Source organism: Syzygium oleosum, unplaced genomic scaffold (genome assembly GCF_021117445.2).
Source record: "Syzygium oleosum isolate NSW1041296 unplaced genomic scaffold, Sole_v2.1 Sole_v2.12, whole genome shotgun sequence".
In the NCBI taxonomy this organism is placed as follows: domain Eukaryota; kingdom Viridiplantae; phylum Streptophyta; class Magnoliopsida; order Myrtales; family Myrtaceae; genus Syzygium; species Syzygium oleosum.
In genome coordinates this window covers 4,155,675-4,173,385 of record NW_026607496.1, presented here as the reverse complement: position 1 = coordinate 4,173,385, position 17,711 = coordinate 4,155,675, and the positions used below count along the sequence as shown (strand labels likewise).

The following is a 17,711-nucleotide window of genomic DNA, read 5'->3' as shown; positions in this document are numbered from 1 at the left end:
CCAGAATGCATTCCGGAAATTTTTTAACAAACACATTTTTATTTCGGAATGCATTCTAGAGCAGAATTTCTACTCCAAAATGGATTTCATGCGCGCCCTTATTTTGTGAAGATCAATCCAAAGGTAACAGGAAAACGAGTCTGAGAGCTCCATCTTTGATTTCCTTATTTTCGCGATAGTGAACATTAATTAAAAAGAAAATCAGGTCCTGATTACAATGAACCTTTTAGATATAAAACGGGAGCAACATGAATATCTGCTCTCAAGAGGGGAACTTGTACTGTAGAAAGCGGGGAATGATGTCCTAGGGAAAGAGATGCTCTTGTTTTTTATTTCTTTGGCTTTTCTTCGTCAGCAGTCAAGAACCACCCAAGGCCGCCACTGGCTCAATCAAGTGATTTGATGAATTTGCATTCATAAGTCAAATCAACATAAGATAGTCACACATAGGGACTAAAAAATTAAGGGATAAGTGTATTAGAAGTCCTAAAATTTATCAGGAAAATGTAATTGAGTCCTAAGACTTCCAAAATATGCTATCAAGTCTTAAAACTTGTCACGAAAGTGTAATCAAGTCCTAAAACTTTCAAAAAGTGCAATCAAGTCCTAAATCTTATCACGAAGGTACAATCAAGTCCTAAAATTTATTACAAAGGTACAATCAAGCCCTAAAACTTTCAAAAGGTACAATCAATGGAAGGACTTGATTGAATCAATTTGACAAGTTTTAGGACTTGTTTGCACTTTCGTGACAAGTTTTAGGACTTCTTTGCACTTTTTGAAAGTTTTAAGACTCAATTGCACTTTCCTAACAAGTTTTAGGACTTAATTGCACATTATGAAAGTTTTAGGACTCAATTGCACTTTCGTGATAAGTTTTAGGACTTTGAATGCACTTATCCCAAAAATTAATGATACGGATGCGACAAGAATTAGAGCAAACACAGCTCCATTGAAATCCCATACATGGAGGTTCCTGTTTATCTGCCTTCCAATAGGAACAAAACTCCTCCTTGTATGTGTTCACTCACTAATTCTGCAAAAGAGTATTGAAGTTTGCACTCAATGAGAACCTTGCAGTTGTTGTGGCTTCTCTTGCCATTCATTGGCATCAGCTTCTAGTCCATGTCTCGGCGATCAAGAATTGTTGCTGGTCAAGTTGAAAAATACCCTTATCTTCAATGCATCCGTGTCTTCTAAGCTGGTTACGTGGAATCAGAACGCTCGCCATTGGAATGGTGTGACGTGTGACAAGGATGGAAAGGTCATCAGTCTAGACTTGAGCTTCGAATCAATCTCTTGCAATATTAACAGTTCGTCAAGTCTCTTTAGACTAAAGCATCTTCAAAAGCTAAATTTGGCCTTCAACGATTTCAAATCCTCTGCAATTCCGTCTGGCTTCACAAATCTCAGTGGCCTGGTTTATCTGAATTTGTCCAATGCTGGATTCTATGGGCAGATTCCAATAGAGATAGCGCGCTTGAGGAAGTTAATGTTGGAAGTTTGTAAAACAAACAAAAGCGGCTTTTCTATGTCCCACATGGATAAGTTGCAGTGAAGTAGGCTTGTTAATAAGTGTGGGCTTCTTTTTGCGTGCTCAAAAAAAGTGTATGAGTTATGGGCTAGATTAGGGGCCCAATTCTCTAAAAAATCCTCAACTTTACCCTTTGTCCCAATTATATCCCAAACTTTTTTTTGTCTTATAAAAAACCTCAAACTTTTACTTTTGTCCCAAATCTACCCAATTCACTTTTCGTCCAATTTTTTAATATTATTTTTTATTTTTTCGAATTTTTTTTATTTTTTCTTTTCTTTTCTTTTTCCTTTCCTTTTCTTTTTTTTTTTTGTTTCACCTTTGGGCCGGTCGCCGGACCGGCGACCGGCCAGAGGCGGGGGCCGGCGGGGGCGAGGCTCGGCCCCGCCGGCGTTGGGCTAGGCCCGAGCCTCGCCGTGGTGGCGAGGCTCGGCCTCGCCAGATCTTGGCGAGCGCCGACCTCGCCGGTCTGGGCGGGGCCAACCTCGCCGGCCACGGCGAGGCTTGGCCCCGCCGGCTATTGGCGAGGTCGGGCTCGCCGGCCGGCTGTGGCCGAGTTCTCGCTGACTGGCGAGGCTCGGCCTCGCCGCAGAATCCGGCGAGGTCGGCCTCGCCCGAAAGAACGGCGAGGTCCTGGCCGAGGCCGAACCTCGCCGTTCTATGCCGGGCGAGGCCGACTCTCGCCAGCTGCCTGGCGGGGCCGAGCCTCGCGTATCTCGGGCGAGAACTCGCCACGCGGCCGGCGAGGCCGAGCCTCGCCGGCTATCAGGCGAGGTCGGCCTGCCGCAAGAATCGGGCGAGGTCGGCCTCGCCCGGCCGGCGGCGGCCGAGCCTCGCGGCTATTGGCGAGGTCGGCCTGCCACGGCTATTGGCGAGGCCGGCCCCGCCGGCTTATTGGCGAGGTCGCCTCGCTAACGGGCGGCGGCTAAGCCAAGCTCGGCAAGCTGGGCCGGGGGGCCGACCTCACCGGCCCCCGCCTCTGGCCGGTCGCCGGACCGGCGATCGGCCAGAAGGTGAAACAAAAAAAAAGAAAAGGAAAGGAAAAAGAAAAGAAAAGAAAAATAAAAAAAATTCGAAAAAATAAAAAATAATATTAAAATTGGACGAAAAGTGAATTGGGTAGATTTGGGACAAAAGTAAAAGTTTGAGGTTTTTTATAAGATAAAAAAAAGTTTGGGATATAATTGGGACAAAGGGTAAAGTTGGGGGTTTTTTTAGGGAATTGGGCCCTAGATTAGGGGTGAGCGATTTTCGATCCGGTCCAGTCCCACCCAAGAATCGGGAACCGGATCGGAAGGACCAGTTCTCATTTTCTAGGACCGAGGATCGGACCGACTAATCCTAGGACCGTGAACCGGACCTGTTGGTCCGATCCGGTTCCAATGGAACCGATCACCTACTTTTAAATTAGGCTTTCCATTTTAAATAAATAAATATATTTATTTTTCTATTTTCAAATGGAACCAATCACGTTTCAATGAAACCAATAGGCTTTCTATTTTAAATAAATAAATGTATTTATTTTTCTATTTTCAAATAGAATCAATCACGTTTCAATGGAACCAATGGAACCAATCCTTAAAAAAATTGGTAAAGGCAAGAGGAAATAGATTAGGCTTTCTTTTTTTCTTCAAAAAATTTAAAAAGTAAATATATATATTTATTGGTCTGGTCCAGTCTGGTCCGGTTCCCACCCTAGAACCGGGAACCGGATCGCTCGGAAACCGGTTCCACTTTAGGAACCGGGAACCAGACCGATACTCTCGAGAACCGGATCAAACCGGCCGGTCCGGTCCGGTCCGGTCCGGTCCGGTCCCGGTTCGGGCGGTCCATCATGCTCACCCTAGGCTAGACCCATAATACTCGCGTGCGGTGATGCGATTATCAGGCGCACTTTGCACGCTTGCGCTTGCGGATTAATTAGCCTAATCCTCTACTTTGTTCTTATTTTTTTTTATTTTATCATTTTGGAATTTTTGGAAATTATGAAATTCAGAATTCATAAAAAAATATACATATATATTTTTTTTATGAATTCCGAATTTCCGTGTCTTTTCATATACCCTTTCGGCAGCATACCTTTTCAATTATAAACTGTCGATCGAAGAGTTGTATTTGTTTATTTTAACCGTTTACCGAAAGGTTGCCATTGTTCATTAAAATGTGTTTATATATACTCGTCGGTTTTTGGCACGACATAATGCTTTTATTTTCGAGATTTTCATTCCTCAAAAAACACAGTCATCTTCTCGAATTGTTTCGTAGAGAGATCCTGGAGAAATACTAGAATTGCTATCTAGTATTCTCATCGAGACTTTGTTGTATCCTGAAGGAAATTTACCGGTGACCATTAGCAACTTAGTGGGGCAAATAATTCCTTAAAGAAAGTGATATCACGCCTCAAAGTCTCACTTCATTGTTCTACTCATTTTCGAAGTCAATTTTCTAACAGTTAAGCATTCATGATCTTTCTCTTCTTTATTTCCGTGGAACCGATACACTAAAGCTCAAGAATCCCAATTTGAAGACCTTGATCAGAAATCTCACGGAGCTACGACAGTTACATCTTGATGGCATTGACCTGTCTTCCGAGGGAAATGAGAGGTGCAATGCATTGTCCTCTTCAGTGCGAAAACTTCATGTGCTGAGCATGTCTAATTGCTTCCTCTCTGGTCCTGTCGACTCTTCCCTCGTGAATCTTCATCATTTGTAATTCATTGAACTCAATGGCAACAACCTGTCAACCACAGTTCCTGAGTTCCTCGACAGATTCCCCAATCTAACCGTTCTGCATATGAGTTATTGTGGGTTGTATAGAGAGATTCCCAGTAAAATCTTTCAGGTGCAGACACTTCGGATCCTTGACTTATCAGGCAACCAACTTCTTCAGGGTCCTTTGCCCAATTTTCCAGAGGACAGTTCTCTTGAGACTCTAGTCCTGACGTACACAAGTATTTCAGGTAGGCTTCCAGATTCAATCGGTAATCTTAGAAAATTGTCGAGATTGGAATTGTCTAATTGCAGATTGAGTGGATCGATCCTGAGCTCAATGGAGAACCTGTCAGAGCTGACTTATTTGGACTTGTCTTTAAATAATCTTACTGGTTCAGTTCCTTCGTTCAGTATGTCCAAGAATCTGAGACAGATTATGCTATTCCGCAATGCTCTAACAGGAGAGATTAAGTCCACCCGATGGGCAGAACTTCTAAGCCTTGTATATCTAGATCTGCTGTACAACTCACCGGAGGGCAGCGTTCCCCCGTCTCTCTTTATACTTCCTTCGGTCAAGATCATAAATTTGTCCAACAATCAGTTTTCTGGTGAGCTGAGTGGGTCACTAAATGTCACTTGCTATCAACTAACCCTGCTTGATTTGAGCAGCAACAATTTAGAGGGGCCCATACCAGCGTATGTTTTTGAACTTCGTGGGCTTAGCTACCTCTTACTTTCTTCTAATAATTTCAGTGGCTCATTGCACATTGATGCATTTCAGCGGCTCAAGAACCTTACATATCTCGATCTTTCCCACAATGGTTTGTCAATTAATGCTACTGCTTCCACTTCTGCTATGTTCAGTTTCCCACTCTATACACTTTAAAGCTGGCTTCCTGTCAGCTGAGTTCGTTACCTGAATTCTTGGAAAATCAACCATTACGCTATCTAGACCTCTCCGACAATCAAATTCAAGGAGAGATACCAAAATGGATATGGGAGAGTAAACTTCTTTCTTATGTCAATCTTTCTTTCAATTTCTTCGATAAATTGGGAGAACCTATACTTAATCTCACTTATACTTTGTCTGTTATTGACCTCCATAGAAACTAAGTCCAGGGAAAAACGTTACCTTTGCCAAGGAGAAGTGTCTACCTGGATTTCTCAAGTAACAATTTCAGTTCAGTTCTTGAAAATGATATGGGTAAACACCTGGGTTCCACAAGTTTCTTCTCTCTTTCAAACAATCATATCTATGGCCCTGTCCCAGAATCAATTTACGAAGCCTGGAATCTTGAGGTACTTGACCTTTCAAAAAACCATTTGATGGGAACCATCCCTCAGTGCTTAATGTTGGAGAATCTAAAGGTGTTGAACATGAGGAATAACTACCTGACTGGAGGAATTCCGCATACATTCCCAGGCACATGCCTCTTGAGGACTTTGGATGTTAATGGTAGTCTCTTGACAGGAAAGCTCCCAATTTCTTTGGCAAAATGCTCCATGTTAGAGGTGCTAGACATTGGAAACAATCGGATTAAGGATGTATTCCCATGCCAGTTGAAGAACATATCTTCCCTGAGAGTCCTTGTTCTGCATTCCAACATATTCCACGGGCAAATTGGTTGTCCAGTCAATAGTGGCACATGGAAAATGCTTCAAATTGTGGACCTAGCTTTCAGCAATTTCAGCGGTATGCTTCCTGAAGATTTCCTGATGTCTTGGGAGGCCATGAAGGTCAATTTGCACTTTGAGCATCTTCAATATCCGTTTCTTCGGTTGAGCAATCTCTATTATCAGGACACAGTTAGTCTTACTTTTAAAGGTCTGCATCTAGAACTAATGAAGATCCTAACTGTTTTCACCTCAATCGACTTCTCGAGCAATAGATTTGAGGGTCCAATACCTGAAGCATTGGGAGATCTCCAAGCACTCTATTTTCTCAACCTGTCGCACAATGTGCTTTCAGGTCCTATCCCCCCCTCATTAGGAAAAATACAGCAGCTCGAGTCCCTAGACTTGTCACAGAACTACCTCAATGGGAGAATTCCAGTGCAGCTTTCTGATCTGAACTTCCTTTCATTCCTGAACCTCTCCTATAATCAACTTGCCGGAATGATCCCAGCACGCAAACAGTTTCTCACATTTTCAGAAGGTTCGTTTGAAGGTGATGAAGGACTACGCGGGTTTCCACTTGACAAAAGTTGCCCGATAACCTCCAATCCTGAAGAAGCAGATGCTGTTCCAACTCAAAGGTCCAAACATCGCGAGGACAATGGCTGGATTGACATGAAGTTGTTTTACATAAGCATGCCCCTCGGATTTGTTGTCGGCTTCTGGGGTTTTTGCAGTACGCTAATATTTATCCAGCCATGGAGGAGTGTGTATTATCAGTTTTGGGATGACTTGCTGTTCAGACTTTCGCAAAGTTATCATGTTCGCTGAACTTTGGTCATTATGCTTGATTGGAGTAAGTTCATAGTTTTTCTTCTCCATGATTGTCCATTATAAACTGTCAATGGTCTATGAAGTAGAACTGAGGATGTGCATCTAGCAGAAGATGATTGGGCTTGAGAAATTCAAGACCTGTATGTCTATTGCTAGGAAAGTTGTTGAATAAAGAAAATTCTTCAAGCTTGAATAACATGAAATTTCTTCAGACGTGTACTGCGCCAAACTGGACCAAGGGTGCCATCTTCCCAGCTCTGACAATGTGCATGGAATTCTTAAGCTTGGTGTGTGCAATTGGAACCCAGGTGACTTGTTGACTTCATCAATGGTCTGATTAGTGATTACTGCTGCTTTCAAGTCCACAGTCATGTTGTATAAGAAATAAATTCTGCTAATTTCAATCACCGGCGCTAGCATTTAGTAAGCTCTCTGGAATTGTTAAATCCTGCATTTAATATAATGCTCTTTGTCGTACCATAAATTATGTCGTGGAGGAGTTCCATCTGGTATTACATGGTCTAAAAAACAAATTAAGAGTAGCAGCCTCAGTGTAATCAAGAAATGATACCAGTACGTCACAAATTTCATTGGTCTAATAAGATTTCTCTAGATATGCTTCTGAAACTAAGTTGCTGTGAGGTTGGAACAATAACAGAAGCACAGCTCGAAATGCCAACATCGCTATTAAATATTTCAACAGTGGATTGACATGAAGTCATTTTACATGAGCATGCCACTCGGATTTGTTGTCGGCTTCTGGGTTTTTTGCAGTATGCTAATATCTATCCGTTCATGGAGGCGTGCATATTATTAGTTTTGGGATGACTTGCTGTCAAGACTTTCGCAATGGTACAGTTTTCACTGAACTTCGGTCGTTATGCTTGATTAGAGTAAGTTCAAAGTTTTTCCTCTCCATCATTGTCCTCTATTAACTTTCAATGGTCTATGAAGTAGAACTGAGGATGTGCATCCAGTAGGAGATGATTGGACTAAAAATATTCAAAACCTGTCTGTCAATTGCTAGGAAGATCCTTCAATAAAGAAAATTTTTTAGTTTGAATGACATAATTTCTTCAAATATGTACTATGCCAAAGTGGGCCAAGGTTGCCATCTTCCCAGCTGTAACAAGATGCATGGCATTCACATTATTGGTGCGTGCAATTGGAACCCGGGTGACTTGTTCACTTCATCAAATAGTGATTGCCGCTGCTTGCAAGTCAACGATCCCGTTGTAAAAGAATTATAGTTTGCTAATTTCAATCAGCAGGCTAGCATTTAGTAAGTCCTCTAGAGTGGTCAAATCCTGCAGTTAGTAAAATGGTCTTCGTTGTACCTTAAATTATCTCATGGACTAGTTCCATGTGGTAGCGCACGGTCTAGGAAGCAAATTAAGAGTAGCAGCAAAGTGTTATCAAAAAATGAAACCGGTACTTCGCAAATTACATTGGTCTGATAAGATTTCTTTAAATATGTTTCTAAAACTGAGTTTCTGAGGTAAGTCAGTTGTTGAGATGATAATGCACGTAAATGGCCAAAAGGCCAGAATGACAGTAAAAACTAGGCTCCGTTTAAACATTTTCCAACATTTGGATCGTTTAAAGAAAATGAAACGACGGAAAACATTTTCCTAATCAACGAAAAATCTATGTTTAAATTCAGGAAAGTGATTTCCTTTTTAAAAAATCAGAAAACATTTTCCAAAATTTGACTAATTATTGGCGCTTGGATAAAAAACTTTACGTTTGGGCACAGGAACCCCAACGCTTGCTTGTTCTTGGGCCCTTGGTAGCGGACTTGGGTCTAGAGGCCGAGCCCGAAACCCTAGTGTTTGGGTCCAGGTCTATAGAGGTTGGGCTCGAGACACCATCGCCCATGGCCTGGCTTAAGACTTCAGTACCATTGCCAGACTCCCTTGGGCCCCAGCCCGGGTCCACAAAGGCCGAGCTCGAGACCTCGATGCTCGTGCTCGGATCTCTAACACCCTGGCTCGAGACCCCGCATCCGAGATTGGGTCCATCAAGGTTGAGATCGTGACCCTAGTGCTAGTGCCCGGTTCCCTAGTGCCTAGGCCTGTGTCCATCGAGGCCTGGTTCAGGACCTTGGTGCTTGAGCTGGGGTCTATCAAGGCTAGGCTCGGATCCCCGGCGCTAGTGTCGTGTCCATTGAGACCGGGCCTAGGACCTCATTTCTCATGCCCAGGAACCTGGCGCCTGGACCTCGGATGGCATCCCTACTTGGGTCCGCGATGCTTGGGCTAGGGGCCTGAGTCCATTGAGGCTGAGTCTAGGACCCTAGCGCCCGCCTGGGTTAATTAAGGCCAAGCTTGAGACCCTGGTGCTCTCGCTTAGGTTCATTGAGGCCAAGCACGTGTCCATTGAGGTTAGGTCTAGGACCTCGGTGCCCAAGCCAGGGTCCTCGACTCTCACGCCCTGTTCCATTGAGGTCAGATCGAGTCTCCGACACCCCGATCGTGGTCTATCAAGGCCGGACCTCGGACCCTGGTATCAGTACCCGATTCTATGGATGCTTATGCGAAAATCACTAACACCCCAATAATGTTTGTCCATCTGATTTTCCTTACTAAATGACATAAAATATTTTTCGGTTCATTTTCAGGTTTTTGCCAAACACCAGAAAAATACTATCATTTTCCTGAAAAATGACTTCTTGAAAAATATATTTTAAAAATATTACATTTTTCATGAAACAAATGGAGTTTTAAAAAATAAAAGCAATCAAGATGAAGGACCAAGGGCCGCCAAAGTACGTGCACTTGATCCCCGTCCATCTCGCGTGTCATTTGTTTTCGTGGTATCTGGTCACTTGCCCGAAGAACTGTGACAAGTAGCTCGCGCTACTAAGGAACCTGACATCCTTAAAGAGATAATGGAAGAATCTCGCAACCTCCTGGTCGGTTCCCAAAATCATACAGCACTGAGACAAGAAGGTTATATCCCAGGGCAGTCTCACTAGACATCCCATGAGGATCACTTAACTGATGTGCTTGGAACAATAACAACTGTGCTGCTCAAAATGCCGGCGTCGCTGTTAAATATTTCAACAGTGGAAATATACCTGAGGAGCTTAGATTCGGATTATGTGACGGATAATCAAAGAATGTGTTCCACCCGTAACCATATAAATTCAATAGGCACCGTAGCTTCACCTTAGTTTGAAAGAAAAAAGAAATGTTATATTTGTGAAAGAATGCAAGAATAAAAACCAAGAAACACAGATCATTTGGGTTTATATGTGATCTCCTCGTCTGACTGCTTTTATTTTTTATTGTTATTTTGTGTAAATTTTCCAAGATTAGTAAAAATCTATAAATAATAAGAAATTTGGGTAGAATGGAGCTTTGTATAGTTTAGCCACACCATCACAAAGCTCCATTCCCTCCTGCTTCCGTAACATTAATTAGACGTATTACTATACATTATTTACACTACAAAAAAATAAGGATTTAGCCACGAAAAATTAGCGACGAAAAAAATTCGTCGCTAATTTGCGACGGCATTAGCAACGAAAAACAAAATTCGTCGCTAATTTACGACGGAATTAGCGATGAACATTACATCCGTCGCTAATTTGCGACGAAAAAAAAATCGTCGCTAATTTTGCGACGAAAAATAATTTGTCGCTAATTTGCAACGGAATTAGCGACGAAAACTAATTCCGTCACAAATTTTGCGATGAAAAAATAGTCGTCGCTAATTTGCGACAGATTTTGCGACGAAAAATAAATCAGCGACGGATTTAGCGACGAAAATATAAAATAGTCGCGAAAGTGCCCGAATGAGATTTTCATCCCGAATATGATTTTCGTCGCTTAGCGACGGATTTAGTGACGAAAATATAAAATAGTCGCGAATGTGCCCAAATGTGACTTTCGTCGCTAAATCCGTCGCTAATTAGCGACGGAATTAGCCACAAAAATATAAAATAGTCGCGCATGTGCCCGAATGTGATTCTCGTCGCTAAATCCGTCGCTAATTAGCGACGGATTTAGCGACGAAAATAAAAAATAGTCGCGAATGTGCCCAAATGTGATTTTTGTGGCTAATTCCGTACCTAATTAGCGACGGATTTAGCCACGAAAATATAAAATAGTCGCGAACGGATTTAGCGACGAAAAAATCAAATAGTCGCGAATGTGCCCAAATGTGATTTTTGTGGCTAATTCCGTACCTAATTAGCGATGGATTTAGCCACGAAAATATAAAATAGTCGCGAACGTGCTCCGAAAGTGATTTTCATGGCTAAATCCATCGCTAATTAGCTACGGAATTTGCGACGAAAAATAATTTTCGTGGCACATTCATCACAAAATTTGACAAAGCGTCCAACGAGTATTTCAAGCAAAACCTTGCTTAGATAAAGAAATCTCGAAATTCGATATTGATGATAATGTTATATCGTCAAAAATAAAATCCTTACACAAGATTATATAACCCTAAAATTAAAATTACAAAGCGTCAAATATAAAAATTACAAAACGGCCCCTTAAAATTAAAATTAAGTCAAGAAAAAATATTAAAATAATTGAAAAAGTCATCTAAATGATCCTGAATCGCTAAAATCCATCGTCGATCATCGCCAACGGCAGTGAGTTGCGTTAAGAAAGCCGTTTCGCTTCAACCGACCAAATTTGGTCAATCGGGTCCTCCTGTTATAGTCGCATCACCGTTTCGCCTTCCGTTTGGACTTCTGCACCACTAATAAATTCTGCATCAAAATTCGTATATTATGCATCATATCCTAGTTTGAAATGTGACAAAACTGATTGATGGGCTGTGTGTAAAATCAAAGCACGAAGAAAATTTGAGGAATACTTGAATGATACAGTATATCAACAAGAGGAAGTTTGTAACAAGGTTGAAACTGAGGAATGTAACATTCAAACTTTACGAGATCCATGTGAAGCAATGATAGATGTGAAGCCAACAGAAATTCGTGAATCAAATTTAAAAGGTGTTGAAGAATCGGATTTTGAGACAAAGGATGCATGAAGATGATGCTCATGAAGAAGATGAAGATGAAGATCAAGACGAAGATGAATGTGAAGATGAAAATGAAGATTATGATTTTTGAGACTTTTAACTAATTGTGTGTAATTATTATTATTATTGCAACATGTGTTATTGTTGTTGTCATAATTATTATTATTGTTGTTGTTATTGTTATTGTTATTATTATTGTTGTTGTTGATTATTATTATTGTTATTATTATTAATGTAATAGGTTGTCGGAAAATTCGTCGCTAAATGGCGACAAGTCAAATACTATTCATGCGATGACATTTGTGATATTTTATTTTCCATTGGATTTGGATTGTTGCTAATTGACAAAATTAGTTACGAAAGTCGTAGTTAATTTCGTCGCTAATCGTCGCAAAAAAGCCGTCGCTATTTTTGCGACGAAAACTTATTTGTGGCTAATTGTTGACAAACAGTGTTCATCGCAAAATTATCGACGACATTGGCGACATTTTGTATTTGCTGAATTTTTAACATTAATAGGTCGTCGCTAATTTGTGTAGTCGCTAATTTCGTTGCAAAATTACAATTTTGCAAAAAAACAAGGATTTAGCCATGGAACATTAGCAACCAATGCCAATTCGTCGCTAATTTGTGATGGAAATAGCGACGAAAGAAAATTAGCGAGGCAAATAACTTTCGTGACTATTTTTATATTGGCGACGGATTTAGCCATGAAAATCACTTCCGGAGCACGTTCGCGACTATTTTATATTTTTGTGGCTAAATCTGTCGCTAATTAGCTACGGAATTAGCCACAAAAATCGCATTCGGGCACATTCGCGACTATTTTATATTTTTGTCGCTAAATCCGTCGCTAATTAGCTACGGAATTAGCCACAAAAATCACATTCGGGCACATTCGCGACTATTTTATTTTTTCGTCGCTAAATCCGTCACTAATTTAGCGACGGATTTAGCGACGAAAATCACATTCGGGCACATTCGCGACTATTTTATTTTTTCGTCGCTAAATCCGTCCTAATTAGCGACGGATTTAGCGACGAAAATCACTTTCGGGCACATTCGCGACTATTTTATTTTTTCGTCGCTAAATCTGTCGCTAAGCCACGAAATCACTTTCGCACCTTTGTCGCTGAATCCGTCGCTAAATTTAGCGACGAACTCTGAATTTAGCTCCCAGCCAATCTCTCAAATCTGCCCGCCCTCACCCCAGTTTTTCTCTCTCTCTCTCTGTGCTATTCCTCAGAACCACCCCCCCCCCCCCCGCCAAACACCTCTCCGTCGCTCCCTCCTCCCCTCCGCCAGCCATGATGGCCACCCTCACCGCTATCGCCGTCGCCTCCTCCTCCATCACCATACGCCCGTTCTGCGCCCACCAGCCCTCCCTAGCCCCAGATCTGGGCGAGGTCGAGCAGCCTTGCCCATGGCCGCCGCTCGACCTCGCCCATGGCTGGTCGACCTCGTTGTCGCCCAGATCTGGGCGAGGGCGAGGGCGAGCAGTGGCCATGGGCGAGGCTGGGATCTAGTGCTTCGTTGCCGAGGGCCGCCGCCGGGGACTAGTTGATTGCGTGGTGGTTGGGGGCGGGATCGACGGGCTCTGCATTGCAGCGCGAAGCTCGTTCTTCGGGACCGCGTTCGCAGAGAGCGAGAGCGAGGCGAGGCTCGAATCGGCGTGAGTTCTTTCTTGGGTGTTCTTCCTTTTTTTTTTCCAGGGAAAAGGAAGAAAATGGAGAGGAGCACGCCGGTGAGGAAGCCTCACACTTCGACTTCATATCTGCTCACGTGGTCGGAGACTCCGCCTCCCCACGATTCGGTCGCGCCCGGTTCGGCTTCCTCTCGCTCCAATGCTCACTTTCACCAGGTGCGGCTTTCGCTATCACCTTCTGCCTTTTTTTTTTTATCTTCTTGGGCTTTCCTTTTTTAAAGGGTTGTTCTGGGGGGATGACGCTGTTAGTAGGGGTGTCAATGGGTCGGGTCGGGTTGGGTTTTCATGATACCCGACCCGACCCGAAATATTGACCATGTGTGTTCGACCCGACCTGAAACAAGACCCGAACAAGATATCACCGCATGATTAGGCCGGGTCAGGTTGGGTCGGGCTGTGTTTCAAACAATGAATTCTCTTGTTTCGCTACTCGCCGTCCCCTCTCAAGATGCCCAAGCAAGAACCCCCTCACTGCTTCCCCGACTTCGCTCCCGCTTCATCCCCGTTTGACTCCCTCTCGCTGGCCGACGACTCGACCCTCTGCTTCCCCCTCCACCGCCTCTCCGACCTCCTCCGCTCCCTCGAAACGCTCCAACCGCAGCCCCCGCACCCGCCGCCGCCAGCAGCAGCAGCTGGTGATGCCGTAGGGAGAAAGAAAGATGGACACACTCGCCACGCTGGAGGAGGCCTACAAGCAGGTGGTGTACCTACAACAGCTGGTGAAGAGCGCTCTTCAGCTCGTGCCCCGCGAGTCGCCGCAGCCGCAGCAGACCCCGTATTTCCCTCCTCGTTGCCCGACGGACAACGATGTCGGCAGCGGCGAAATGTTGGGGGAGGTGGACGATGCGGCATCTGTTGGAGAGGATGGTGAACTCGCCCCCGGCTCAGGCCGTGTTGTGCGATCAGGAGTACGGCGTGGGGGCGGCGGCGGCGGCGGCCGTTGTCCGCCGCCGTAGCTCTACAGATCCCGCCATCCAAGGAGTCCCTAATCCATTCCCTCGATATTCGGTGATCCCGGGATCTCATGTCCGCCTAGCATTCCCTCGAGGTCTCCCCTCGGCGGGACCACGAGCCCAGCGCCGACGCCGCGGACCCCGCCTTCTCCGACGAGGACCTGCCACCATAGCCCCGCCCCTGTTCCCCTCGCCGCTGCGGCCGCTCCCCTGCACCGCGGCGTCGCCGGGGCCGGTCATGTCGACGGCCTTGGTGCGATTGCCGTCGGACTTGGACTGGATGGAGGAGAGACTGCAGAAGAGGCAAGAGTGTGAGAGAGAAAAGTGGAAGAGAGATGTTAGGGTTTCAATCTATCGAAGAATTGCCCAGACTAGAGTTGGGCCAATTGGCCATTTCTATCTATCGAAGCCATCAAGAACCATCAGGAACAGTTTGGGTTATTGTTTGGGTTGGGCTTGGGTACCCGAGCCCAATAGATCCAAACAATACCCAATTCTTTTTATTGTTACCCAAACAAGTTGAGATCCAACCCGACCCAATAAGAAAATTTTGTGTTTGGGTCGGGTCGATTCGTGTTTCGGTTCGGGTATTGTGTTTGGTTTTGACACTCCTAGTTGTTAGCCTTCGGATGGGATCAGCAAGGTGGTGTTTGGAGGTCAAGTGACTGCAGAGAAATCTGAGAATTTGAACAAAAGGTTAGATCTGCTCTTCTTGGTTTTTTTCCCCTCTCCCTGTTTGTTGATGATGTTTTGTGTTTTTTCCCCTTAAATGCAATGTTTCATTTGGCGGAATGGGTCGCCACCGTTTTACCTATTTATCCGCATTCTCTCCATGTTCTCCAATGCTTTGGATTTTCTTTCTTTAGAAATTATGGTTGGATTGTGTAATATAGGTTCAATGTGGATGTGTAGTGATCGATCTGCAGGGAATGAGGGAAGAAACTTTGAATCCAACATGATAATCTTTACCACCTTCATTTAAATTACAAAAGAAGGGAAATTTTTTTGGGGGTGGCTGTTAATGGAGTAATCTTGGTCAATTGGGTGGATCTTAGAACTTCAGATGCCTTGGTAGGTCGAGCTTGCTCATCTTCCTTGGCCTTAGAAGTCTGGTTGGCCTCTTGAGCTTGATTCTATTGCAAGCCCTCATGTCTAATTGAGATAGTCCAGTCATTCCCTTTCCATTCAATGACTCTTCAATTAATAGTAATTAGATGGACAGCGTAAGTTCCTTAGATGTCCGGATTCGAGAAGTAAACATTTCTTGGGCGACTATCTTTGGGGCTCCTTCAATGTCTGCTGAACTTCTGCGGTCATGAAAATGCCGATTTGATCATCCCATTGACAATCTACCGAACTCTGATCTAGATACAATTGTAATAGGTGCTTAGCTGATGTGAACTTATTTTTGATGTCTTTTCAATTTGCGTATGTGAAATATGTTATTGACATGTGAAAGCTCTAGTCCATGTAAGAGTAGGTTGTTCTTAGTCCATTCATGGAAAGGAGATGGCATTTTGCTGAGGATTGGTAAGTCACAAATAGTGCATCGTCAACATCCTTCTAAAAAGTGCTGCAATAGAAACAATTGTTTGTTGCTAGATTAGGAAAAGGTTCAATCCATGGATAACATGTACATACAGAAAAGTCATTACATATACAATTACAAATACATGCACGCACAAACATGTCCATCTAAAAAGCCAGTTACTTGGCTATCTATCTATCTTTTTTCGTACACATATAGAATGGGGATGAATATTTGGCACAAATGCACATGCACCCACACAAAGGCGCACAACCATGCATGTTTGGTTGTGGGCACGCTCTCATACACACGTGACCTTTTTATATCCTCCTTGTCAAGAGAGTTACATAAGCTTTCATAATGCCTTTGCACTTGGACTCCGCTTATTGTGGCTTTTTCCTTGTCTCCTTCTTCATAGAATAGTGCTTTTGTAATCTTCTAGGAAGTCTTGTTCTGCCTACAAGTTGAAAGAAATCACCGGAAGCACCGCGACAGGGCCCCCGACGTGGTCGTCACCAAGGCCAGGGACCGTGTCAAAGAGTTTTATATGTTTGAGATTATAAGTATAGACGGAGGAGCATCAAAGAGTTGCAGAAGATGCTTCACAGATGCAACGAGCAACTTCGACAGTTAAGTCATGTAAACAAGAAAGCACTTGATCAGTACGTGAACTTCACAAAGCAAAGGAAGTGAGTATCTCACATGAACCGTGTCTTTAGTTTTGTTCAATATTTATATGATGGAGATTGTCGCTAAAAGCCGGATATTCTTTTTTGATTCATTTCTGTCGTCATTGTTTATTGTGCAAGATTAGTTATTATGCAAGATTATTTATTCTCTCATTATGTGTACTATAAAGAAAAATATTTATGTCATTCTTGAGGAAAATGTAGATGAATGTATTTCATTTTCAAATTATTATAATATTTTGATGTTATTAAGTGCTTAATCAATGTTAAATATAAATTTCAGAAATTAATTTTGCTTTTAATTAAGTTTAAAATCGAAAAATAAAATAAATGATTTTATTGTACGATCACAAATTATAAAAGTTCGTTACAAAAATAAAATTTTGTCGGTAATTTCGTCCCTAAACGATATTCGTCGCAGAGTTCGTCGCTAAAGAATTAATAAAAAATAGTTGCTAAATTTGTTCATGAATAATGTTCATGGCAAAAGTCAAAATTTTTCGTGACAAATTTGCAACGAATTTTGCCACGAATAAGTTTGTCGCAAATTACTAACAAAAAAAATTCGTGGCAAATTAGCGACGAATTTTGCCACAAATACAGTTCATGGCAAATTAGCGATGAATTTTGCGACGAATAAGTTCGTGGCAAATTAGCAATGAATTTTGCGACGAATAATTAGTGATGAATTTTGCGACGAATATAGTTCGTGGCAAATTAGCGACGAATTTTGCGACGAATAATTAGCGATTAATTTTGCGACGAATGTAGTTCGTGGCAAATTAGTGACGAATAATTAGCGACGAATTTTGCGACGAATAAAGTTCGTGGCAAATTAGCGACGAATTTTGCGACGGAAAAAGTTTGTGGCAAATTAGCGACGAATTTTGCGACGAATTTTTTTCCGTCGCAATTTAGCGACGAAAATTGAAATTTTCCGTCGCTAAATTTTGCGACGCCGAATTAGCAACGAATTTTTTTCCGTTGCTAATTTCGTCGCAAATTCGTTTAGCGACGAATTTTCCCAATTTTTTCGTGACAAAATTCGTCGCTAAAACCTACTTTTTTTGTAGTGTTAGAAAAAAATCTAATCATCTCATTTAATTTTGTACGATATTTCTAAATTAATATATCCACA

At 42.8% G+C, this 17,711-nt stretch overlaps 3 protein-coding genes across 4 annotated transcripts; all 3 read left to right on the top strand.

Moving 5' to 3' along the window:
* Nucleotides 1-966: 966 nt before the first annotated feature.
* LOC115685155 (receptor-like protein 7) lies at nucleotides 967-5,132 on the top strand. The gene is made up of 4 exons (XM_056316696.1): nucleotides 967-1,015; nucleotides 1,116-1,501; nucleotides 3,987-4,243; nucleotides 4,352-5,132. Exons 1-4 carry the CDS (start codon nucleotides 967-969, stop codon nucleotides 5,130-5,132), a joined length of 1,473 nt encoding a protein of 490 aa, XP_056172671.1.
* Nucleotides 5,133-5,358: 226 nt separating this feature from the next.
* Nucleotides 5,359-6,907, top strand: LOC115685153 (receptor-like protein 43). The gene has a single exon (XM_030610168.2). The coding sequence runs from the start codon at nucleotides 5,447-5,449 to the stop codon at nucleotides 6,689-6,691; it is 1,245 nt and encodes a 414-aa protein (XP_030466028.2). The 5' UTR covers nucleotides 5,359-5,446; the 3' UTR covers nucleotides 6,692-6,907.
* A 6,414-nt stretch (nucleotides 6,908-13,321) lies between these two features.
* LOC130139468 (uncharacterized) lies at nucleotides 13,322-16,759 on the top strand. Of its 2 annotated transcripts, none has more exons than XR_008817638.1 (3): nucleotides 13,322-13,559; nucleotides 14,979-15,052; nucleotides 16,303-16,759. XR_008817638.1 is itself a non-coding variant. In XM_056316505.1 (3 exons), the coding sequence occupies exons 1-3, from the start codon at nucleotides 13,425-13,427 to the stop codon at nucleotides 16,445-16,447; spliced, it is 330 nt and encodes a 109-aa protein (XP_056172480.1). In that variant the 5' UTR covers nucleotides 13,322-13,424; the 3' UTR covers nucleotides 16,448-16,759. The 2 variants fall into 2 exon arrangements, 1 of the variants encoding a protein (XP_056172480.1); XM_056316505.1 differs by having other exon boundaries at nucleotides 16,327-16,759.
* The last annotated feature ends 952 nt before the right edge of the window (nucleotides 16,760-17,711 follow it).

Coding starts and splice junctions, on each gene's coding strand:
- LOC115685155 (XM_056316696.1), top strand. CDS start 967: ATGGAGGTTCCTGTTTATCTGCCTTCCAATAGGAACAAAACTCCTCCT. Junction 1,502..3,986: donor TGAGGAAGTTAATGTTGGAA/GTTTGTAAAACA, acceptor ATTTTCTAACAG/TTAAGCATTCATGATCTTTC. Junction 4,244..4,351: donor CTCGTGAATCTTCATCATTT/GTAATTCATTGA, acceptor TGGGTTGTATAG/AGAGATTCCCAGTAAAATCT.
- LOC115685153 (XM_030610168.2), top strand. CDS start 5,447: ATGGGTAAACACCTGGGTTCCACAAGTTTCTTCTCTCTTTCAAACAAT.
- LOC130139468 (XM_056316505.1), top strand. CDS start 13,425: ATGGAGAGGAGCACGCCGGTGAGGAAGCCTCACACTTCGACTTCATAT. Junction 13,560..14,978: donor CCAATGCTCACTTTCACCAG/GTGCGGCTTTCG, acceptor CCTAGTTGTTAG/CCTTCGGATGGGATCAGCAA. Junction 15,053..16,326: donor TCTGAGAATTTGAACAAAAG/GTTAGATCTGCT, acceptor GTAATCTTCTAG/GAAGTCTTGTTCTGCCTACA.